Source organism: Homarus americanus, unplaced genomic scaffold (assembly GCF_018991925.1).
Source record: "Homarus americanus isolate GMGI-L3 unplaced genomic scaffold, GMGI_Hamer_2.0 scaffold14072, whole genome shotgun sequence".
Lineage (NCBI taxonomy): Eukaryota > Metazoa > Arthropoda > Malacostraca > Decapoda > Nephropidae > Homarus > Homarus americanus.
Window position 1 is genome coordinate 669,588 of NW_024754528.1, and position 20,722 is coordinate 690,309.

Here is a 20,722-nt window from a genome sequence, read left to right on the forward strand (position 1 = left end):
AACACTACCTGCCAGTACCAGCACTACCTGCACCCAGTACAACACTACCACCGCAGTACAACACTACCACCACCCAGTGCAACACTACCACCACCCAGTACAACACTACCACCACCCGGTACAACACTGCCACCACCAATACAACACTACCACCACACTACCACCACCCAGTACCGCACTACCACCACCAATTTATTTTCACGCCCATTTAGCACTACCACCACCCCGGTAAAACACCTACCGCCAGGTACAGCACTACATGCCCGGCGCCGCTACCTGCCCAGTAAAAACACTGCTATCGCATTGAAACACTACTATCACCACAACACTACCACCACCCAGTAAAACACTACTATCACCCAGTAAAACACTACTATCACCCAGTAAAACACTACTATCACCCAGTACAACACTACCACCACCCAGTACAACACTACCACCACCCAGTACAACACTACCACCACCCAGTAAAACACTACCATCACCCAGTACAACACCACCTCTCAACACAACTGCCCACACCAACCCAGCACTTGTAGAGGTAACAATTGACGGGAGTGTTGTGTAGTGCTGGCGTTAATACCACCAGAACGCCAGCCACGGGTCCACCCTTAACTAGTGATATGGGTGGTGGACGAAATTCTTTAAAACTGGGGAAATTATTTTACATGAAGATTAGACACCCCAAGTTATTTTACATGAAGATTAGACACCCCAAGTTATTTTACCTGAAACAGTACCTTCCCTAACGCCAGCAAGGTGGGGAGATTTGCTTTAGACTAGCATAAGGTTTGGTTAGGTGAGAATAAATTAAATTAGCGTTAGGTTAGGTTAACGTTAGATGAAATAATGTGGTGTGTCTAATATTAGCTTGATCCCTTCTATTGTCCATATTAACTCTACTGTAATGTGAAGTTCGTAGTGTACATACGTAGAGAAACTTGGTAGTGTGGAAGATATGTTAATAAGGTACAGGTATACTGAATCACGTGAAGGTATAACATCCCAGCTTATTTCACCTGATGACTAAACACGTAACCTAACCTACAGTGACTAAACGCTAACCAAACCAACGCCAACCTAACTTAACTTAACCTAGGATATTTAATCAGTTGAAATAAATTGGGGTGTCTAATCTTCACGTGATCATATTATTTGTAGTTATCCTCTCGGTCGTGTACAGTCAGCAGTTAAACTGTTTACATTAACTGGTAGACAGTTTAAGTTTACTGGTATACTTTACATTAACTCATACGGTTTGTTTTTAATGACTGGTAGACTGCTTTTTTGAAAGAATTGGTAAACTGTTTACAGTATATTAACAGGAAGACTTAAGATTACTGGTAGACCGTATTAACTGATAGAATGATTGTTTACATAAACTGTTAGACCACTTGTTTATAATAACTGGCAAAATGATCACTTTATTAGGCAATCACTGGTTGACTGTTGATATTAACTGTTTATGTTAACTGGTAGACTATGTTAACTGACTGTTTATATTAACTAATAGTGCTTGTTTATATTAACTGGTAGACTGTAAACATTAACTGGTAGATGTAATGAAGGTAAATTAATAGTTACAAGTATAGTAAGAATGTATAACTGTAGGATAAGGTGAGGAGAGTTTGGTAGTGTGGTCGGCTAGTTACTTAACCCTTAATATAGCCGTAGGGGGATTCTCTAAACGCCAATTCCAAGTACAGCTATTTATTGGTTAACTCAATGGCATGGACACATAAATAGATAATTTTATCGAAGCTACTAGACACTGGCTCTCGGACACAAACATGAGAACATAAGAACATAAGGAGTCTGCAATAGGCCGGTTGGCCTGTGCATGGCAGCTCCTGTCGAGAGCTACTACCACTCTCTATCATCCATGAATCTATCTAGCCTCCTTTTAAAACTTTCCAGAGTTCCCGCACTTACTACAAAGTTGCTAAGCTTGTTCCACTCGTCCACCACCCTATTTGTGAACCAGTTTCTTCCTATCTCCCTCCTAATAGGAAATTGATACACTCCCCACCTCAAGTAACTCACCCTATGGATCGCTCTGACAATGACTCACGTGACCTGAGGGAGGCCCAGCGGCTGGGGGTTGTTTGCAGGTGCGGCTGGACTCTGTCTCCTGTGGGAGAGACTGCTAGCTCGGGAGGGAAGTCTCCTTCCCGGCCTCGACTAGTCACTCCTGTCTTCTGAGTCCTGTCTCTCCCTGTCTGTCTCTGGGAAGGAACTGTTATAATAATAATGCCTCCTGGAAGGAGCTGAAGGTCCCTTATATTGGCGGTGACAAGCCGGCAGATGACCTCTCTTACTGGGTATATCTGGACTGCTGTGTTTGCCCGGGTGCTTCTTGAGAAACACGGTCATGATCGCATGGCGGTGAGAACTCTGGATCAGGTCTTAATCTCACCTTAATTACTGTAGGGAGTGTCAGCTTAGGAGGGTGTACATGTCGGCATCTACTTAATGTTATATGTGCTGTACTTCTCTGGGCTGTAAGCTGATAAACAATCATTACATAGACTGTTTATATACATTAACTGGTAGACTGCATGTATACATTAACTGGTAGACTGCTTGTATACATTAAGTGGTAGACTGTTTGTATACATTAACTGGTAGACTGTTTGTATGTTTAGAGCAATATTTCGTATGGTAGGACAGGGTGGGTGGTGCACATGTATGGTAGGACAGGGTGGGTGGTGCACATGTAGGGTATGGTGCATGTGTGGGTGGTGCATGTATGGTAGGACAGGGTGGGTGGTGCACATGTATGGTAGGACAGGGTGTAGTGGTGCACATGTGGTGTAGGACAGGGTGGGTGTGGTGCTACATGTATGGTGGGACATGGGTGGTGTACATGTATGGTAGGACAGGGTGGTGGTGCACATGTGTAGGTAGTGACAGGGGTGGGTGGTGCACATGTATGGTAGGACAGGGTGGAGTGGGTGTGCATGTATGGTGGGACAGGGGGGTGGTGCACATGTAGGACAGGGTGGGTGGTGCAATGTATGGTAGGACAGGGTGTGTACATGTATAGTAGGGACACGGGGTGGGTGTACATGTATGGTAGGACAGTGGGTGCAGCACGTATGTATGGTGTAGGACAGGGTGGGTGGTGCACATGTATGGTAGGACAGGGTGGGTGGTGCACATGTATGGTAGGACAGGGTGGGTGGTGCACATGTATGGTAGGACAGGGTGGGTGGTGCACATGTATGGTAGGACAGGGTGGGTGGTGCACATGTATGGTAGGACAGGGTGGGTGGTGCACATGTAGGTAGGACAGGGTGGGTGGTGCACATGTAGGGTAGGACAGGGTGGGTGGTGCACATGTATGGTAGGACATGGTGGGTGGTGCATGTATGGTAGGACAGGGTGTGGGTGGTGGTAGGACAGGGTGATGGTGCACATGTATGGTGGTGCACATGGTGGGTGGTGCACATGTATGGTAGACAGGGGGTGCACAGTATGGTAGGACATGTGGGTGGTGCACATGGTATGGTAGGACAGGGTGGTGGTGCACATGTATGGTAGGACAGGGTGGGTGGTGCACATGGGGTAGGACAGGGTGGTGCATGGCATGTAGGTGGGACTGGGTGAGGGTAGTATAGGACTGGCTTGATGAGGGTTTGATATATTACTGACTGGCTTGATAGAGGTTTCTGATATATTGATGGGACTGACTTGATGAGGGTTTCCGATATATTAAGGGACTGGTTTGATGAGGGTTTCCGATATATTAATGGACTGGCTTGATGAGGGTTTCCGATATATTAATGGACTGACTTGATGAGGGTTTCCGATATATTAATGGACTGACTTGATGAGGGTTTCCGATGATGTTTTTATATGCTTGAGTGGCTGAGATAGTCAGTGTTTGATGAACGTCTGAGTAACTGGGAATATTTCTATATCTGTTAAGCGTCATCACCACCATCACCATCACCATCTTCACCATCACCGCCATCATCATCAGAGGATCTGTAGCTAGAGGTTGGTTGAGTGACTGGTGACATCTTCTTGTCACTATAAGGGCAACACAATCAGCAGTGAGGGACATAGCTTGGCAGTGTGTGCTATGAATCTGTTGAATTATGGCTGGTCTCTTGTGCATGTGGGTAGTGTAAGTGTCTGGTCTCAGAATAAGGTGCCATATAACTGGTGTGAGTCATGACTGGTGTGGAAGGTAACTAGGGTGTCAGTAGTGAGGAGATGACTGTAGTGTATCTGAAGGACTTACATCTGGGATCTTTACTTCTACTGTTGGCTCGGGAAATTGATATTGAACTATTTTTATACATAGTAAATTATGTGTTATGGATAATCTTACATGACTTAGTGAAACGGAGGAGTGATATTAATGGTAACTGCGTGCGTATGGTGGACGGGGTGAGGCCTGGTGTCTGTAGTGGCGCTGAGGACCCGTTGTGTGAACCTAAGTTTGATCTACTCAGTGCTGGACTGTTATTGGAAAACTTGCAAGTGATGTTTCAGTTGATGTGTATGATCATTATATTTCTGAATAAACTGTGACAAGTTAATAAAAACAACTTAAAATGTGTTTTCTAATTTATGTTAAAGTGAAGGTATCCAGCTGTAAATTACCGACAAGAGTGACTGCTGGGGTGGAAGTGTTGTGTTATATTCAGTGTGGTTGTGTAGCGGTGCCGCCTGCGTTATAGTCATCATGGACAACGAGAGTATGAGCGGCAGCACTTCCATACCCCCGGACACTGTCAACCTGAGCACCAACACGGGCGTGGGTGGTGGGGTGAGGGAGATGGGCAGTGTGGGCATGAGCGGATCAACTCGACGCACCTCGCGAGTGTGGCGATACTTCGGTATGGTGGACAATTGTCACTATATCTGTCGCTTGTGTTCCTTCGTGGGCGCCTACACCAACACCACCAACATGAGGAAACACATCCAGCACCACCACCCAGAGCGGTTCCAAGATATTCTGGATCACACTCGACCAAGTACTCGACCATTCTATGTAGGTTCCATTCCCCGCATGCGGCCACCACAGCACTTCACGCAGCAGCAGACCTCCCCTTACCCTGGCGGTCTAGTCTACCCTCACACACTCCCTGGTAAGAGGATGATCTTACCCAAACCCACAGAGATGTCTTATGTCCATGGCGACACAAGTATGCCGTCGATCATCACCTCGCAACAGTGTTCACACATGACCTCCCAGCCTTCACTATCTGAGTCCTCAGCCGGGACTTCATACCCCACCATGACGTCTCACATCCCTGTAACGTCTCACGCCGCTTCATCAGGCCAACTCAACACAGTAACTGTGTGTGAACTAAGTCCTGAGGAAACCAAACTGGTGAGTCAGTTTCTTCCGACTCTCAGTGAAGCCACCGACTGCTCCAGCGATTCGGAAACAACTTCAAGAGGTGAGGGAGTTTGGTACTGCAGCCAGTACTCACCACTGTTCTTTAAAATCTAACAAGTTGCTTACTTATTAAGATATGAAGAGCATGCGATACTACAGTGCATGTGGAGTATAAATGATGATATACAAGCAATAGTTTTGTGGGTGTGGAGGTAGACCGCGTTCCAACCACACTGTACCCCCACCACACTGTACCCCCACCACACTGTACCCCCCCACCACACTGTACCCCCACCACACTGTACCCCACCACACTGTACCCCCACCACTGTGCTGTACCCCACCACACTGTACCCCACCACACTGTACCCCCACCACACTGCACACCCACTGCACCCCCACCACACTGTACCCCACCACACTGTACCCCCACCACACTGTACCCCCACCACTGTACCCTCACCACACTGTACCCTCACCACACTGTACCCCTGCCACCACACTGCACCCCACACTGCACCCCCACCACACTGCACCCCTCACCACACTCCCCCACACTGTACCCCCACCACACTCTACCCCCCCACACTGTACCCCCACCACACTGTACCCACCACACTGCACACACTGTACCCCACCACACTGTACCCCCACCACACTGTACCCCCACACTGTACCCCCACTGCACCCCACACTGTACCCCACACTGTACCCCACCACACTCACACTGCACCCCACCACACTGTACCCCCACCACACTGCACCCCACACCACCCCACCACACTGTACCCCACCACACTGTACCCCCACCACACTGCACCCCACCACACTGTACCCCCACCACACTGTACCCCCACACTGTACCCCACACTGTACCCCCCACCACACTGTACCCCACCACTGTACCCCACCACACTGTACCCCCACACTGTACCCCACCACACTGTACCCCCACACTGTACCCCTCACCACACTGTACCCCCCCCACCACACAGGTCTGCTGTATGTTGATGAATCACAACATTTATATGGCTCACTTGTTGTAATTCTTCAATCTTTTTAGTCAACGTTGTTACTGTTTCTTAAATAATTTTCTGTATGTTACGTTACATCTGCAGTAACAACAAACTGTGGTAATGTGTGTCAGTAATTTCCTCCCACCTCATTATTAATTCGTAGGTCACAAAACTATTTTAGAGTTAAGCGAGAGACTCAACGGGACGCTTCCTTATTACAAACTGTGACCTTAATGTATGTTTTAGCGTCATCGAGTTTAGTGCGGACTTGTACACACAGATAGGTGGTGAGGGGCCAATCAACTCCCTCGGCGTGAGTATTAATATATATATTTATTCTCCTGTCGCGGAATCCATGATTTTATGTATATAAAAATATGTGTTCAGCAATTTGAGGTAAAGTTGCATCGTCAAACTTCCTCCACGTACGAGTATGTGTGTATGACGTGGACTTGGGGAATCAACCCTGAACTAGACGATAACCCTAAACACGGTTACTCTGTGAGCAACACTCTTGTAAACAGGTAAGGGAGGACGTCCTGATGGGCCAACTCCTGAAAGCAGCGGTGAATAAAGTCAATCAAACTGAAGGAACCATAACTCATAATTTGGAATATACAGATAAGAAAATGCTCCACCAACTTAATACGTCCCTACCTGGACCACTAAGTACAGGATGGAGACCACACCTCCAGAAAGACAACCTCCCCAGAAAAGGTGCAACACAGCGACTAACATTATTCATGAACTTTATCGTCTCCATTATCCTAATAGACGAAGGCCTTATATATGGGGCTGGCAGTTGTCTTGACTCTAGACAGAACACGATAGGGACGGACATTCAAAATCTTGAAAGGGATGGAACACACAAACCCAGATAATTTTTTTTCTCGACATGTCACGCTCTTCCAACACGACAGAACACTATTTGAAGCTCGTCAAGGCGCCATCATTCATTTTTCACACAAAGATTTGCAGATCTATAGAACAGTCTAGCAGCTCAAGCCGTGGAAGGGAGAATTATGCTCGACTTCAAAATAACCCTTGGCAAGATTATTAAAACAATGAAGAGGGGGGATCCAACACAGGCACTGGCCACCTTTCCCCGTCTTGGCCACCTCTAGTTGGGATGGTCGTCAGGTCTTGCTTGGCCTATCTTTGTTATCTTCACTTTGGTCACAACTTAGGGCAGGGTATTGTATTCTTACACCAAACATGGCAAGTTTGATCAACTTTTGGTGTAAGTCTCTCCACAATTGACTAAGTGTTGCCAGGGTAACGATTCACCTAATAATACATGTACTGTTTAGGTTTTTTCAGGAATAATAAAAAAAAACTGACCTGAGAGTTTTCTGCAGTGACTAGAATCATTTACAGTAAGAACGTCATTATTTCGTTATTTATCCAGACACGGTACAGTTGGCAGCAGTGTTTACAGCCGCTCGGGTGATGTTTTAACTAAAGTAACGTTTAGGCCGAATAGATTAAAATAATCTTTCAACCCCTAACTTATTAATATGTTGGCGACCAATTCATTGTTTTCCCCAAACATTCCTGGCCTGTTTGTACGTCACTTACACTACATACACTGTACATAAGTTATGAAACTTTATCTACGTCACATCTAGATCAGTGGTTCTTCACCTTCTTTGAGTCACGGACGGACCCCTTTGGGAATCTGGTGAAAGCTATGGACCCCCTCCCTAGAAAAATGCACATAAACACAACTTTGCATGCAATGGAACAGTGTAATTAGCGACAAAGGAATTATTAAACATAATTCCTTTTATGTTAAATCTCTTTTGTTAATTACATATCATTTCCTCTCCGTTTGTCTGAATGAATGAATTCTTACCAATGTTTAAAAAAAAACTAATGTACAGTACTGGCGTCCCAACTCCTTGGTCTTATATAGGGTTATGTATCTCTTTGGTGGCCGTATTGGGAACTAGTTTCGTTCATTTCGAGATCTTCATTTCCGAACAATATCAAGATAATGGTTTATCCGGTCGGCAGCAGCTAAGTGTACCAACTCGTTCAGTCCCTTGATAGCCGAATTGGACGTTAGTACAGTCAGGGACAGGGCTGACAAGGAAGGTATAAAAGCTTTAATTGTTGGTGACTCACAGGTAAGGTACATGGACAGAGCCTTTTGTGGTAAAAACAAAAATAGGATGAGGGTGTGTTTGCCAGGAGCTGGGGTGAGGGATATAATTGACAGGGTGGACAATATCTTGTCTGGTAATGGGAACAAACCCCTTATCTGCCTCAGTGCAGGAGGCAATGATATTGGTCGGTGTAGGAGCGAGAAGCTTCTTGATAAGTTCAAGACAGCTATAGATCGTATTAGGTCTAAGGGAGGGATCCCTATCATATGCGGTGTCCTGCCTAGAAGGAGAGTTGGCAGTGAATGGTTGTCAAGGGCGGTTGGTGTCAACGATCGTCTTGACAGATATTGCAAGTCAATATCAGTCCCATTCATTGACAACTGGGATAACTTCTACGGCAGAAGGGACCTTTATGCTAGTGATGGGGTGAACCTGTCTAGGGATGGAGTAGCAACCCTGGCTGGGGCTCTAGAGGGGGCAGTTCAAAAGATATCGAAGTCTTTAAACTGCTAGGAGAACATATGAGCACGGGGGTGGAGGAGAATGCAGTGGGAGTGGGTAAACAAAGTGAAAGATTACAGGGAAATAGTGTTAGGAATGATGACAAAACTAAATTAGACAGGGAGTTTAATTAAAACTAAACGCAGTAAAGGGAGGACTCAGAACACGACTAACTTAAATGTATACTACGCGAACAGTAGAAGTATGAGAAACAAAATGGATGATATTAGGGCCTTGGTATGTACCGAAAAAATCGATATAATAGCATTCACTGAAACATGGATTAACCTAGACTCACGTGAGTTACCGGTCGAATACCAAATTGCGGGTTACAAATTGTTCCATACCGATAGGCAGATCAGGAAAGGAGGTGGAGCAGCAATCTATGTTAGGGATAATCTGAAGTGTGAAATAAATAAGGAAATAAAAACTGAGCGGAATACAGAAACAATTTGGATAGAATTAATCGACGGTAGGGAAAATAAATCATAGGAGTAATATATAGACCTCCCAATCTTGATAGAGTCAATGAGCGACTTATCTGGGATGAAATGCGCAGGGCTTCCATACACAACAAAGTCTGTATAGTAGGCGACTTAAACCTTGGCCAAATAGATTGGACTGACCTTACGGGTAACTCAGAATCAGAGGATTTTCTCGAGACGATCCAGGACTGTTTCCTAAGTCAACATATAACCGAACCCACCCGGGGTAATAATATACTCGATTTAGTTCTGTCGAACAGAGAAAACCTCATCAGCAATGTCGAGGTAGGGAACGAACTTGCAAACAGAGATCACAAAGAAATTAGATTCCAGTTAGATTTTCAGGGCGGACGTAAGGAAAATTCCACTGAAGTACCAGATTTCAGAAGGGCAAACTTTGACAGTTTAAAGAGGCAGCTGAGAGAGGGGGTGTCGCGCTTGGCCGTGAACCTGACAGATGACACCGACCTGATAACGAGATCTGAGATTGCCGAGTTCCTCGACAATTGAAATAATGAGTTACTTAATGCACAAAGGCAGAACATACCATACAAAAAACTCAGATCAGACAACAATGACCCTAAATTTTTCAACAGTTTTCACCACCGAAAATTTAAACAGGATACTCGGGGCACCGACTCTATTCAGAGATAGTGAAGAAAACAAATTAAGCGAGATAGTAGTGACTAGTAACGATGTTAGTAAGCAAATTGACAAACTAAAGCCTAATAAGTCACCTGGTCCCAATGAGATATTTGCCAGAGTATTAAAGGAATGTAAGGAAGAGCTTAGTATCCCCTTAGCAAAGTTGTTTAACATGTCCTTAAAAACAGGTGTTGTACCAGAATCCTGGAGGATAGCGAATGTAATACCGATTTTCAAGAAGGGGGATAGATCACTACCCTCTAACTACCGCCCAATCAGTCTAACATCAATAGTACGCAAATTACTGGAAGCAATCATCTCAAACTCTATTGAAAATCACCTGGAGAAGCACCGATTGATCAATGATTCCCAGCATGGCTTCACAAGCGGACGTTCATGTCTAACTAATCTATTAACATTCTTTTCATCAGTTTTCGAATCGGTGGACGAAGGGCACAATTATGATGTGGTATATCTCGACTTTAGCAAAGCCTTCGACAGAATCCCCCACGAAAGACTAATTAGAAAGGTAGAAGCACATGGCATCAAAGGTAATATCCTTAAATGGATTAGGGCGTGGTTACGGGACAGGAAACAGCGAGTGAGCATTAACGGCACAAAGTCCCATTGGAGCAACGTCACAAGTGGAGTTCCCCAAGGCTCAGTACTTGGACCATTCTTATTTATTATATACATAAACGACATAGATATCGGCATAGACAGCAACATAAGCAAATTTGCTGATGACACTAAAATAGGACGTGTTATTAAGGCAGGGAGGATGAGTGAGGCAGGGAGGGTGAGTGAGGCAGGAGGGTGAGAGGCAGGAGGGTGAGAGAGCAGGGAGGGTGAGTGAGGCAGGGAGGGTGAGGAGGCAGGGAGGGTGGGAGAGAGGCAGGAGGGCGAGAGAGACAGGGAGGGTGAGGAGGGCAGGGAGGGTGAGAGAGGCAGGGAGGGTGAGAGAGAGGCAGGGAGGGTGAGAGAGGCAGGGAGGGTGAGAGAGGAGGAGGCGAGAGAGGCAGGAGGGTGAGAGGCAGGAGGGTGAGAGAGGCAGGAGGAGGAGAGAGGCAGGAGGGTGAGAGAGGCAGGAGGGTGAGTGAGGCAGGGAGGGTGAGAGAGGTGAGGGAGGGTGAGGAGGCAGGGAGGGAGGGTGAGCGAGCAGGAGGGAGGGTGAAGGAGGCAGGAGGGAGGTGAGGAGGCAGGGAGGGAGGGTGGGGAGGAGGCAGGGAGGGGAGGGTGAGGAGGCAGGAGGAGGGTGAGAGGCAGGAGGGAGGGTGAGAGAGGCAGGAGGGTGAGTAAGGCAGGAGGGTGAGAGGAGCAGGGAGGGTGAGAGAGGCAGGGAGGTGAGAGGCAGGAGGAGGGTGAGGAGGCAGGAGGGAGGGTGAGAGCAGGAAGGTGAGGAGGCAGGAGGGCGAGAGAGGCAGGGAGGGTGAGAGAGGCAGGGAGGGTGAGAGAGGCAGGGAGGGTGAGAGAGAGAGAGGAGGGGGAGAGAGGCAGGAGGGAGGGTGAGGAGGCAGGGAGGAGGGGTGGAGAGAGGCCGGGAGGGTGAGTGAGGCAGGGAGGGAGGTGAGAGAGGCAGGAGGGAGGGTGAGTGAGGCAGGAGGGTTGTAAAGTTTGGAGTTTGATATTGATATAGTAACAGTTTATTTGCCCAGAAAAATACAGGTATAGACTGAATTATTGACACACTGAGCCAAGTGAGAATCCTTCATGTACACGGCTGTCACAAGATGCTTTCGGTTATACTGCGTTTAGCGTAATGTGCACCGAGTCTGGCATGCTAGGTTGCCACGTGAAAGTCCTGCTGTATCGGATATCGGACTATCGACATCGGATATCGGTGTATCGACATGTCCACCAATAGACGATAGTCGACGGTATTGATCTTGATATTGATACTGATCCTGCGGGTAGACGGGTGAACGCGTAGGTAGTGTGGAGCCTTACTCTAGGTCTACCCTGGTTATCATTTGCCTCCCGGCCCTGTGATGGGATTTGGTTTTACTGTAAAAACAACCTGTGATTTACTCAGAATGTTTTGTTTATTAACGCCAATGGGCTTAATATGTATCGGTATAATGTTGCTAATTCTTACCTTCCGATATGCAAGAAACAGTCTTACGTTACAGCTTACTAACTAAAGTATACTGTACCCGCACCTACTCAATTATCCGCCAACTCCCACCAGCCGCACGTATATGATTATAGATATCATTTTAATTACTCGATATATACATATTATCACTAGGAGGGGGTAACTGATGATACACTGTAGATAGAGGGCGTGAGGTTGTCGTTAAACTCTACGCCGTTCGCCCGCGCTGTGAGTGAAGAGCACGAGAGACGAAGTGACATTGTTACGCCAGTCAAATATTTCCTTTTGTTTCGTTTCATAGTTTTGCGTTCATTGTCGCTATAGCGTTCATATTTAATAACCGGTTTCGAAAAAGGACAACTAGGCATTGGTAAGATTTGGTCAACGTGTAGGTCAAGCCTTGTTTACTACTTACAGTCCACCACAATCAAGAACCGAAATTTATGAAATATCCACCTGATCAAGCCTAAGGACCATGCTTGATCAGGCTGGCATTATTATTATTATTATTATTATTATTATTATTATTATTATTATTATTATTATTATTATTATTATCTCTCAAAGTTTAAGGTCAACGTCACCGAAAAATTTTCACCTTTGTAACGTCCATAACTATAAACTGATCTTTACTTTTTGTTATTACCGCTCGGTCACCTTAAATTTCGTCAAGTATCGGTACTCAAAAAGACTTAAGCATTATACTGTATGTGATGCAAGACAGAGGTGACAATTCATTTAACTGGTATTTTAGCCTTCATAAATTGGTAATTATCTATGGCAGTATTGTTATTGTGAACCTCATTTTTGGGTTATGGCGGGGTCTTATATGGGCTTTCACTGTGTACGATCTGCGCCAGTGTAACTATTTTTCCGGTAAATATGGAAAATTTTACATACAGTTTGGCGGGGAAATTTTTGAATGAATGGCTAGCGGCTTTTAAAATACCTTGCTCTTTTCCACGGAGCAGATTAATGAAAGTTGAAATCAAAGTATCAAAGATTTCCAGAGTGCCGCACCCGTGGTTTACGCGCCCAATTGGAGGAGACTGAGGCGCCACACATATTCTCTATAAACTTTTTTTTTTAAATATTTGTCAAAACTGCTAAGGAATATTCATTCAATCAATGCACTGCCAATCAAGCTTGACCCTGCAAGACTTGTTGAAGATGATGGGATAGAGGAGACCAGAGGAGAAACAAGGAACAGTATCAGAGAGTTGCAGACTTCTGTTCAACAAACCTTGCAAGCTCAGAAAAAGGCGAACCCCCTGCAGTTGCTGCTAGAGGAGAGCAGCAGTAGTAAAGTAAGACACCACGAATGGTCAGAGACCCCAAAAGCAACAGAATGCTTATGTGAGGAAGAAGCTTCGGGAGATGATGACATATAAAGACATGCAATGACAATGAAACTTAATAAAAAGATTGAATGATTGTGCGAAGACACTTAGCGATATAAAACCCTTGCTAAACTAAGTGCAGGAGAGATGTCAGGCACAAGAACCGAAGTATCACCCTGCTGCCTGGCAGACTGTACAACCGAGGAAAGAACACACCGAAATGCCTTATGAGCAAGAAGAAGCACAAGAGCTTCATCCAAACAAGGACGCATACTCCAACTGCTTTCTCTGAACTGGCTTACTACATCACTCAGATGAAAGCTTCTAGTGAAGCGCACTGAACCACCCATTTCAGACTTGCTGACCTGGTCAACACTCTACAGACAGAGACTTGAGCAGCTGCGTTGATCGCCCGATGTTCATGCTACTCGACCGAAGGACCAGCTGCTTTTCACATCCCCCAGCTGCAAGCTCATCACTGGGCGAAGAGTTATCTTCTACTGGCCTTTAAGAAGTGCGTTGGCTCAATCCTGGCACGCTAGCAAATACGGTGACGCGATCCATCTGGCCAAGGCTGCTGGGATGATACTACGGGGACATGCTTCAGCATGTCACACTTCAGCAGTACATTTCATGAAGGATGCATTGAACAGGCTGTTCCACCATCACTGCCTTCAATTCTGTATGCATGATCGAACATGGCAGATATCAACCTAACCCAGCATGGCGCGCATCGAAGTCTGACCCTGTTATGTCACAGCTCTTACAGTACAACTGCTTTACCAACTACAAGGTAGGAACACAACCACAGACACCCATGACCGTGACACACCTTTTTGGCGTTATCTACGTCGGCACAAGTGTCTGTGTTAGCTAAGACAAGAGAGAGGCAGCTCATCGACAGGCTGTGCGAAATGGGGTCAGTATTTATATGACAGAGTTCTACACTATCAGCCCCGCTAGGAGAAGCAGTTGTACAGTACGTGAAGATGGAGTGGTGTGTCCACCAATCTTACAGAAGCAGTTGTTCACGACTTCAGCAGTGGCCAAACATTGGATCACAAACCACTGCGACTACGGCCAAAACGTTCTTCCATGGGGATTCAGTGTGTCCATCTTCCAAACATCCAGGTCCTGGAGCAGGCTGGTGAGAGCGTGAACCACCGGACGGAATGCAGATACGATGGTCAAGAAAGTTCCTGAGCTTCCAGATATTCATCAATGTCCGTCCAGCTTATATTATGAAGAATCCCAATCCTCCCTTGGTAGCACCTCAGTCATTGCCAGCACCTGAGTCAATCCAGTCACACCTGCAGGGAGAGTATGCTTGGCTGGAAGAGGTCTTGCTCACTGAGGATGTGTCTGATGAAGTCTGCATCACGTGGACAGCTCACCATGCAGCACAGAAGAGGGGTCAGTGGGCTGCCTACCAGGCTGGTATCATCTGGGGCCAGGCAACAATCTCCAGTCCAGAAACCAGCAGTCCTGTCAACTGGGGGCGGACGCAGAAGGGAGAGGCATGGCAGATACGTTGGAGACTCTTCCCGGGACAGGTGACATGCTGTCAGAGCTGACCAAATGTTCCTGTAAGAAAGACTGCAACCAGAGATGCAACAAGCTTGCCTGGACTTTTCCTGCACAGCACTTTGTGCCGTATATGAACAGCAAAATGCACCAAGATGTACTCACAGGAGAAGTCACAGGAACCAGTGCTAATAGTGTGTACTTATTTTTAGTAAGTTCTTTTGTTATATTTTTTTTTTTTACTAAAAAGTGTTATTTTATGATAAATGTTACAATGGACTTAAAACTATAAAAAATCATCTGAGCATGCTTTGAAAACATACATATCGACACCAAGATCACTCAGATTGACCAACTACATCAATTTCTATAAGAAAAACATCTTTTGAAGGTCAATATGGCGACATTCGGAAAATGGCCGCCATCTTGGATTTTCAAATGGCCAATCAGGCAGACTTGACTAGTAACCATTAGAGAATTACCATGCCAAATTGCGTCTATATCACCATTTGCATGATTCTCTTGAAAAATGGCATTTAGCTGCCCCACTACAGTACTTGCCAACAGTGTGTAGAGACGTAACCGATCAGTGGTGAAGGGATAAAATAAAATATAAAACGAAAATAACTGTTGCTTGGGATAGAAAATAATAAAAAACACAGACAAATTATTAAAGACGAAAATAAAAATTATATAAACATTGTTAATATGCTTGTTTGTTTAAGAAGATAAGAATGGAGGAAACTGCAGCGGGCCTATTGGTCCATACTGGGCAGTCCCATTTACACCCAACCCCTATTGCTCATATATCCACCCAACCTGTGTTTGAAGCTATCCAGCGTATTAGAATTAATGATGATATTTGGTAACTTGTTCCACTCATCCACTACTCTATTTCCAAACCAGTATTTACCCTTTTCGCGCCTAAATCTAAATTTGTCTAATTTAAAACCATTGTTACGAGTTCAAATTAAGATGCTTTAACCTGTCTCTGAACTCAGGTTCCTAATGTGGAATCGTTTTCTTTATTAGACGATTAATATTCATGTATAGTAATAACAATAATTTTTAATTTTTTCTGTATTTTGTTTATTTACTCATGTTTTAATCGTTTTCTCTATTAAATAATTAATATTCATAGATAATAATAACAATACGTCTCGAGTCGTCTGTATACATGTGTAATTTCTATTCGTGTAAAATAATAACTTACAATTTGTCATTAATACCAGCGACTGTTAGTGGTGACGAAACGGATTTGATATTGGTGACGAAATGGGGTTTTGGTGACGAACCGGGTCAGTGACGAAATGGATTGGCGACGAAATTGGGTGTATCCTTGTTTAAAATGGGCAGGGCTTTGGAGTCGAGGAAATGGGTAAAATACTAAAAATAACACCAAACAAACGTATGAAAACCTGATCTAACCTTTCCTAACTTGTAAAAATATTAAGAATCACTTGAGTTTATGAATCCATCCTCATCTGAATACCGAAAACAAATTTAAAAACGGAAATCAGGGCCATCACGTACTAAACACTGAAAACATGAATAAGGTCAACTTTTTAGGATTTTTACAGGTTAAGAAATGTTAGTTCAGGTTTTCAAATGGTTGTTTGGTGTTAATTTTAGTATTTTACCTCACATTTTCCCTCAACTTCAAAGCCCTGTTTACTTTAAACAAGTAATATTGCTGGTAATTGTATCTATTAAAACACAAGAAAATATACATTTCTAATGGAAATGCCATAGAAAAGTGTCTTAGAATAGTCTGAACTCTGTGAAAAACATTTTTTCATAGAATTGAAACCTGGCTACTATCATAAAGTGACCAAAATTTACAAAAAATTAAAATCTGTATTGAGGTTCAATATGGGGTTAATATTTACAAGTTACCAACACCACCTATATTAAACAAAAATTACTTATCTGGTACCAACGTAAGCAACTTTGTTGAAGTGCCATAGTGACTCGGCAGAATTTTCTGATGATTACTTCGGTAAATAATTAATTTCTTCACTTACAAAGCATGTAGACATAATTTTAGTGTCATGATCAGTTTTCACCGTGTTTTACCCCACAGTTTCCCTCATCCTTCATACCCTGCCCACTACAGGTGATTAATGATCAAAGATAGAGAAGAAAAAAAAAACTTAGCTTAAATTAAATGCTGGTTTCATTGTTATATCTTACCATCATCATTCTAAAGAACGTGTGTGGGAAAACTGAACTCAATCAAACAACTTCTGGTGTTTGCCATCTGTTCCACTTTTACCATATTTTTTTTTATATTTTTTATTTCAGTTAAAAATACAAAGTGGGCAGAACTTTGAAGTACATTGCTTGGTAAAAACATTCAAGAACATCCCCAAAAAGATGGAGATTTTTTTTTCTCGCCAAACAATAAGATGATTAACAACTCCTATCCATGCCTTATGTGTAAACTTAACCTAACACACATAAATTTATAAAGAAAACGCTATAAAGTTCTCCCTTGTTTCTCTTATCACCATATGTGTAAATCAATAAGCTGTACATTAGAGTTCGTGGTTGATCTTTCCCTAATCTTAACTACTTCGCATATTGTATATTTAACTGGCCAAAAAAAATCACTTGTACCTTTCTTGACATTGGACGAGTCAGAAAAGTTGCCTTAGTACCAGACACTACAGTACTACATTACATAATTTAGTAATACGTATTAATAAAGTGAATATTTACACACAATTGCAGGGTTTCAATTGTTTCTCTTACATTGACAACACAAAATACATAGAGTATATTGTTTCTCACTACTGTCTTGGTCTTTTTTGTATTTTTTATTATTATTATTATTATTATTATTATTATTATTATTATTATTATTATTATTATTATTATTATTATTATTATTATTATTATTATTATTATTATTATTTCGCCCCCAGGTCCCGATGTGGGTCATTGACCTGTGCCCTGGTGGGCCAATCCTGTAAATAAATAATAAAAACAAAAAGTAAAAATTTTTGGCCCATTTTATGAACAATCAATTATTTAATGTAGCAGTTATCTGGTTCAGTTCCCTGTCTTGCCAAACATCAATACAGACACTCGTGATTTTGTGCCTGTTGACTACATGTACTGTACAAGATTCCAAGGTTGGCTTAGGTCTCATAATGAATATATAATTCTTATACGTTCTGTAATGTATACCTCTTTAAATGAATGTTGTGTTTTTTACCTAATTTAACTTAACCTAACTTTGGAGCTCCCACAGTGCAGTACAGTGGCCTGAAAGTTCCTCTCATTTTTGCACATGCACATTATTATCAAAGGGACTCGGGGGTGGAGAGACAGGATAAATATTAAACAATCCAAAGGTAGAATTTTTTTAATAATAAACTATTCATTGTTATTTAAGATAATGAGAAGTTTCCAAATGTTATAGTTGAGTTGCCAATTCATTAATATAATTTCTACATTATTTAGCCAAATATACGAACTTTTGGAAACCACATGATTTTAAATAATAATGAATAGTTTATTATTATAAAAATACTCCCTTTGGTTTGTTTAATATTTATACTCACAGAGATACAGCCAAAAATAGACCCACCAATCACAATCACCTTTACATACAGCCTTCCTTTACCAAGTATTGACAGGTAAAATTGCCAGTACGAGACTCAGGGTGGGGTTGCTGGATCTTTGGCTGACTGTACATGTTATTGCCAGATTATAAACACATTTATGTAATCAGCCTATTGACCAGTCCACTTTCCCCAGGTTTGGCAGCACCAGAGGATCATGGAAGCAGTGATTTTAGCCACAACAATGGTGATGAAGTTCCTGTTGCTGTATCCCCAGAGTTGTTTCTGGCAGAATCTAATGAACGAGAATCTACTCCAGCACCACCCACTCCTACTCCACAGAAACCAGGTAGAATGGATTGTTGCTTTTCTTTGTCGTCTCATTATTTTGCACATCAGTTAAAAACAATTAGGAATACAATATTTTATAATTTTGGTGGTAATTTCACTATTATTTTCTTGTATACTGTAGTCTGACTTGATTATGATTATACCCTGTAAATGTACTGTAGCTAACGGTCATGCTGTGACTCATAAATAAATTGATCATGACTGGTGTACCTCAATAATTATCGATGCAGATAGGTACTGGGAAAAGTCGTTGGATAGTAAATCAACGGTTAAAGACGCATTTAATCCCATACAAATAGAACAAATTCAGGGGGTTAGGGGCCATCTTCCAAAAACTCCCACTGGCAAGCAAGAAAATATACCAGACATATATACAAAAAAATTTAACCACAGTAATGTACTTACAGGAAATACTGTATTTACCTGTGTTGAACCATTGAGTTGATATTCCTCCCTGAGACTGGAGGAACATGTTGGCTGGGGTGAAGGGTCGTCAGGATCCTCAAACCCAGTGAATATAGGTGGAGACTCTGGCTGAGCGGCTGGTTGATGCTTTTTCTTCCTAAAATGTTCACAGACGGCAGATGAAGTTGATGGTTGAGGCTCATCTGATTGAGACTTCAAGAAATCTGTGACCTTGGCTTGTTTTACCTGCTCTTTCTTCCGGCGGTGAAGCTCATTGTAGCAGCCGGACAAATCCTCGAGGCCATTCCGAATTTTGAAGCTGCGTTCAGGATCAGTGTCCATGTCAAAAATTATCTGGCTGGTGGTCTGCATGCTTTCCAAGATTATATCAAGCTTGGCCAAAGTTAAAGTAGGGAAGATGCATGGTGACTCCTCTGCTTCCTGCACCTCCAGCTCCAACAGGTTCTCAATACTGACCTCCTTTTCACGAGAGACAAGGAGCTCAGTGACTTCCACTTCTGTGACATCATTGAAGTCAGAGAGACAATTGTCTTGCTGACCTCAGGGACATCTGGTGCATGGTTGAAGCCCCGTAAGCTAGGACAGCCTCAGGCCAAAGCCATTGCCACTCACTATTCATCATAGCAGGTGACAATTCCTCCCAGGACTGTGTCATGTTGTCAACGCCTTTCTTGATGCTGTATGATTTTCAAAATTCTCACACAGACACTCTACCACTGTCTGTTTCAACTACCAGCTGTGTCATAACATGGCATGTGTAGAGAGGGGGCTGGGTATCTCATGAGAGCTGCCTAGCATAAAGGTATCTCATGAGAGCTGCCTAGCATAAAGGTATCTCATGAGAGCTGCCTAGCATTAAGGTATCTCATGAGAGCTGCCTAGCATAAAGGTATCTCATGAGAGCTGCCTAGCATAAAGGTATCTCATGAGAGCTGTCTAGCATTAAGGTATCTCATGAGAGCTGCCTAGCATAAAGGTATCTCATGAGAGCTGCCTAGCATAAAGGTATCTCATGAGAGCTGTCTAGCATGGGTATCTCATGAGCTGCCTAGCATCTCATGAGAGCTGCCTAGCATAAAGGTATCTCATGAGGCTGCCTAGCATTAAGGTATCTCATGAGGCTGCCTCATAAGGTATCTCATGAGAGCTGCAGGTATCTCATGAGAGCTGCCTAGCATTAAGGTATCTCATGAGAGCTGCCTAGCATAAAGGTATCTCATGAGAGCTGCCTAGCATAAAGGTATCTCATGAGAGCTGCCTAGCATAAAGGTATCTCATGAGAGCTGCCTAGCATAAAAGTATCTCA

The 20,722-nt window shown here is 43.6% G+C and overlaps 1 protein-coding gene across 5 annotated transcripts in view; it reads left to right on the plus strand.

Moving 5' to 3' along the window:
- Positions 1-20,722, plus strand: part of LOC121855814 (zinc finger and BTB domain-containing protein 17-like) — a 141,118-nt gene that overhangs the window by 112,167 nt on the left and 8,229 nt on the right. For 2 of the 5 annotated variants that reach the window (XM_042350929.1, XM_042350928.1), the window contains exons 2-3: positions 4,591-5,417; positions 18,836-18,988. In XM_042350929.1, coding sequence (XP_042206863.1) covers positions 4,697-5,417; positions 18,836-18,988 — 874 coding nt within the window. In that variant the 5' untranslated portion in view covers positions 4,591-4,696. Of the gene's footprint in view, positions 1-435; positions 542-4,590; positions 5,418-18,835; positions 18,989-20,722 lie in introns of those variants that run through there. The other 3 variants (XM_042350932.1, XM_042350927.1, XM_042350931.1) reach the window with 2 other exon arrangements.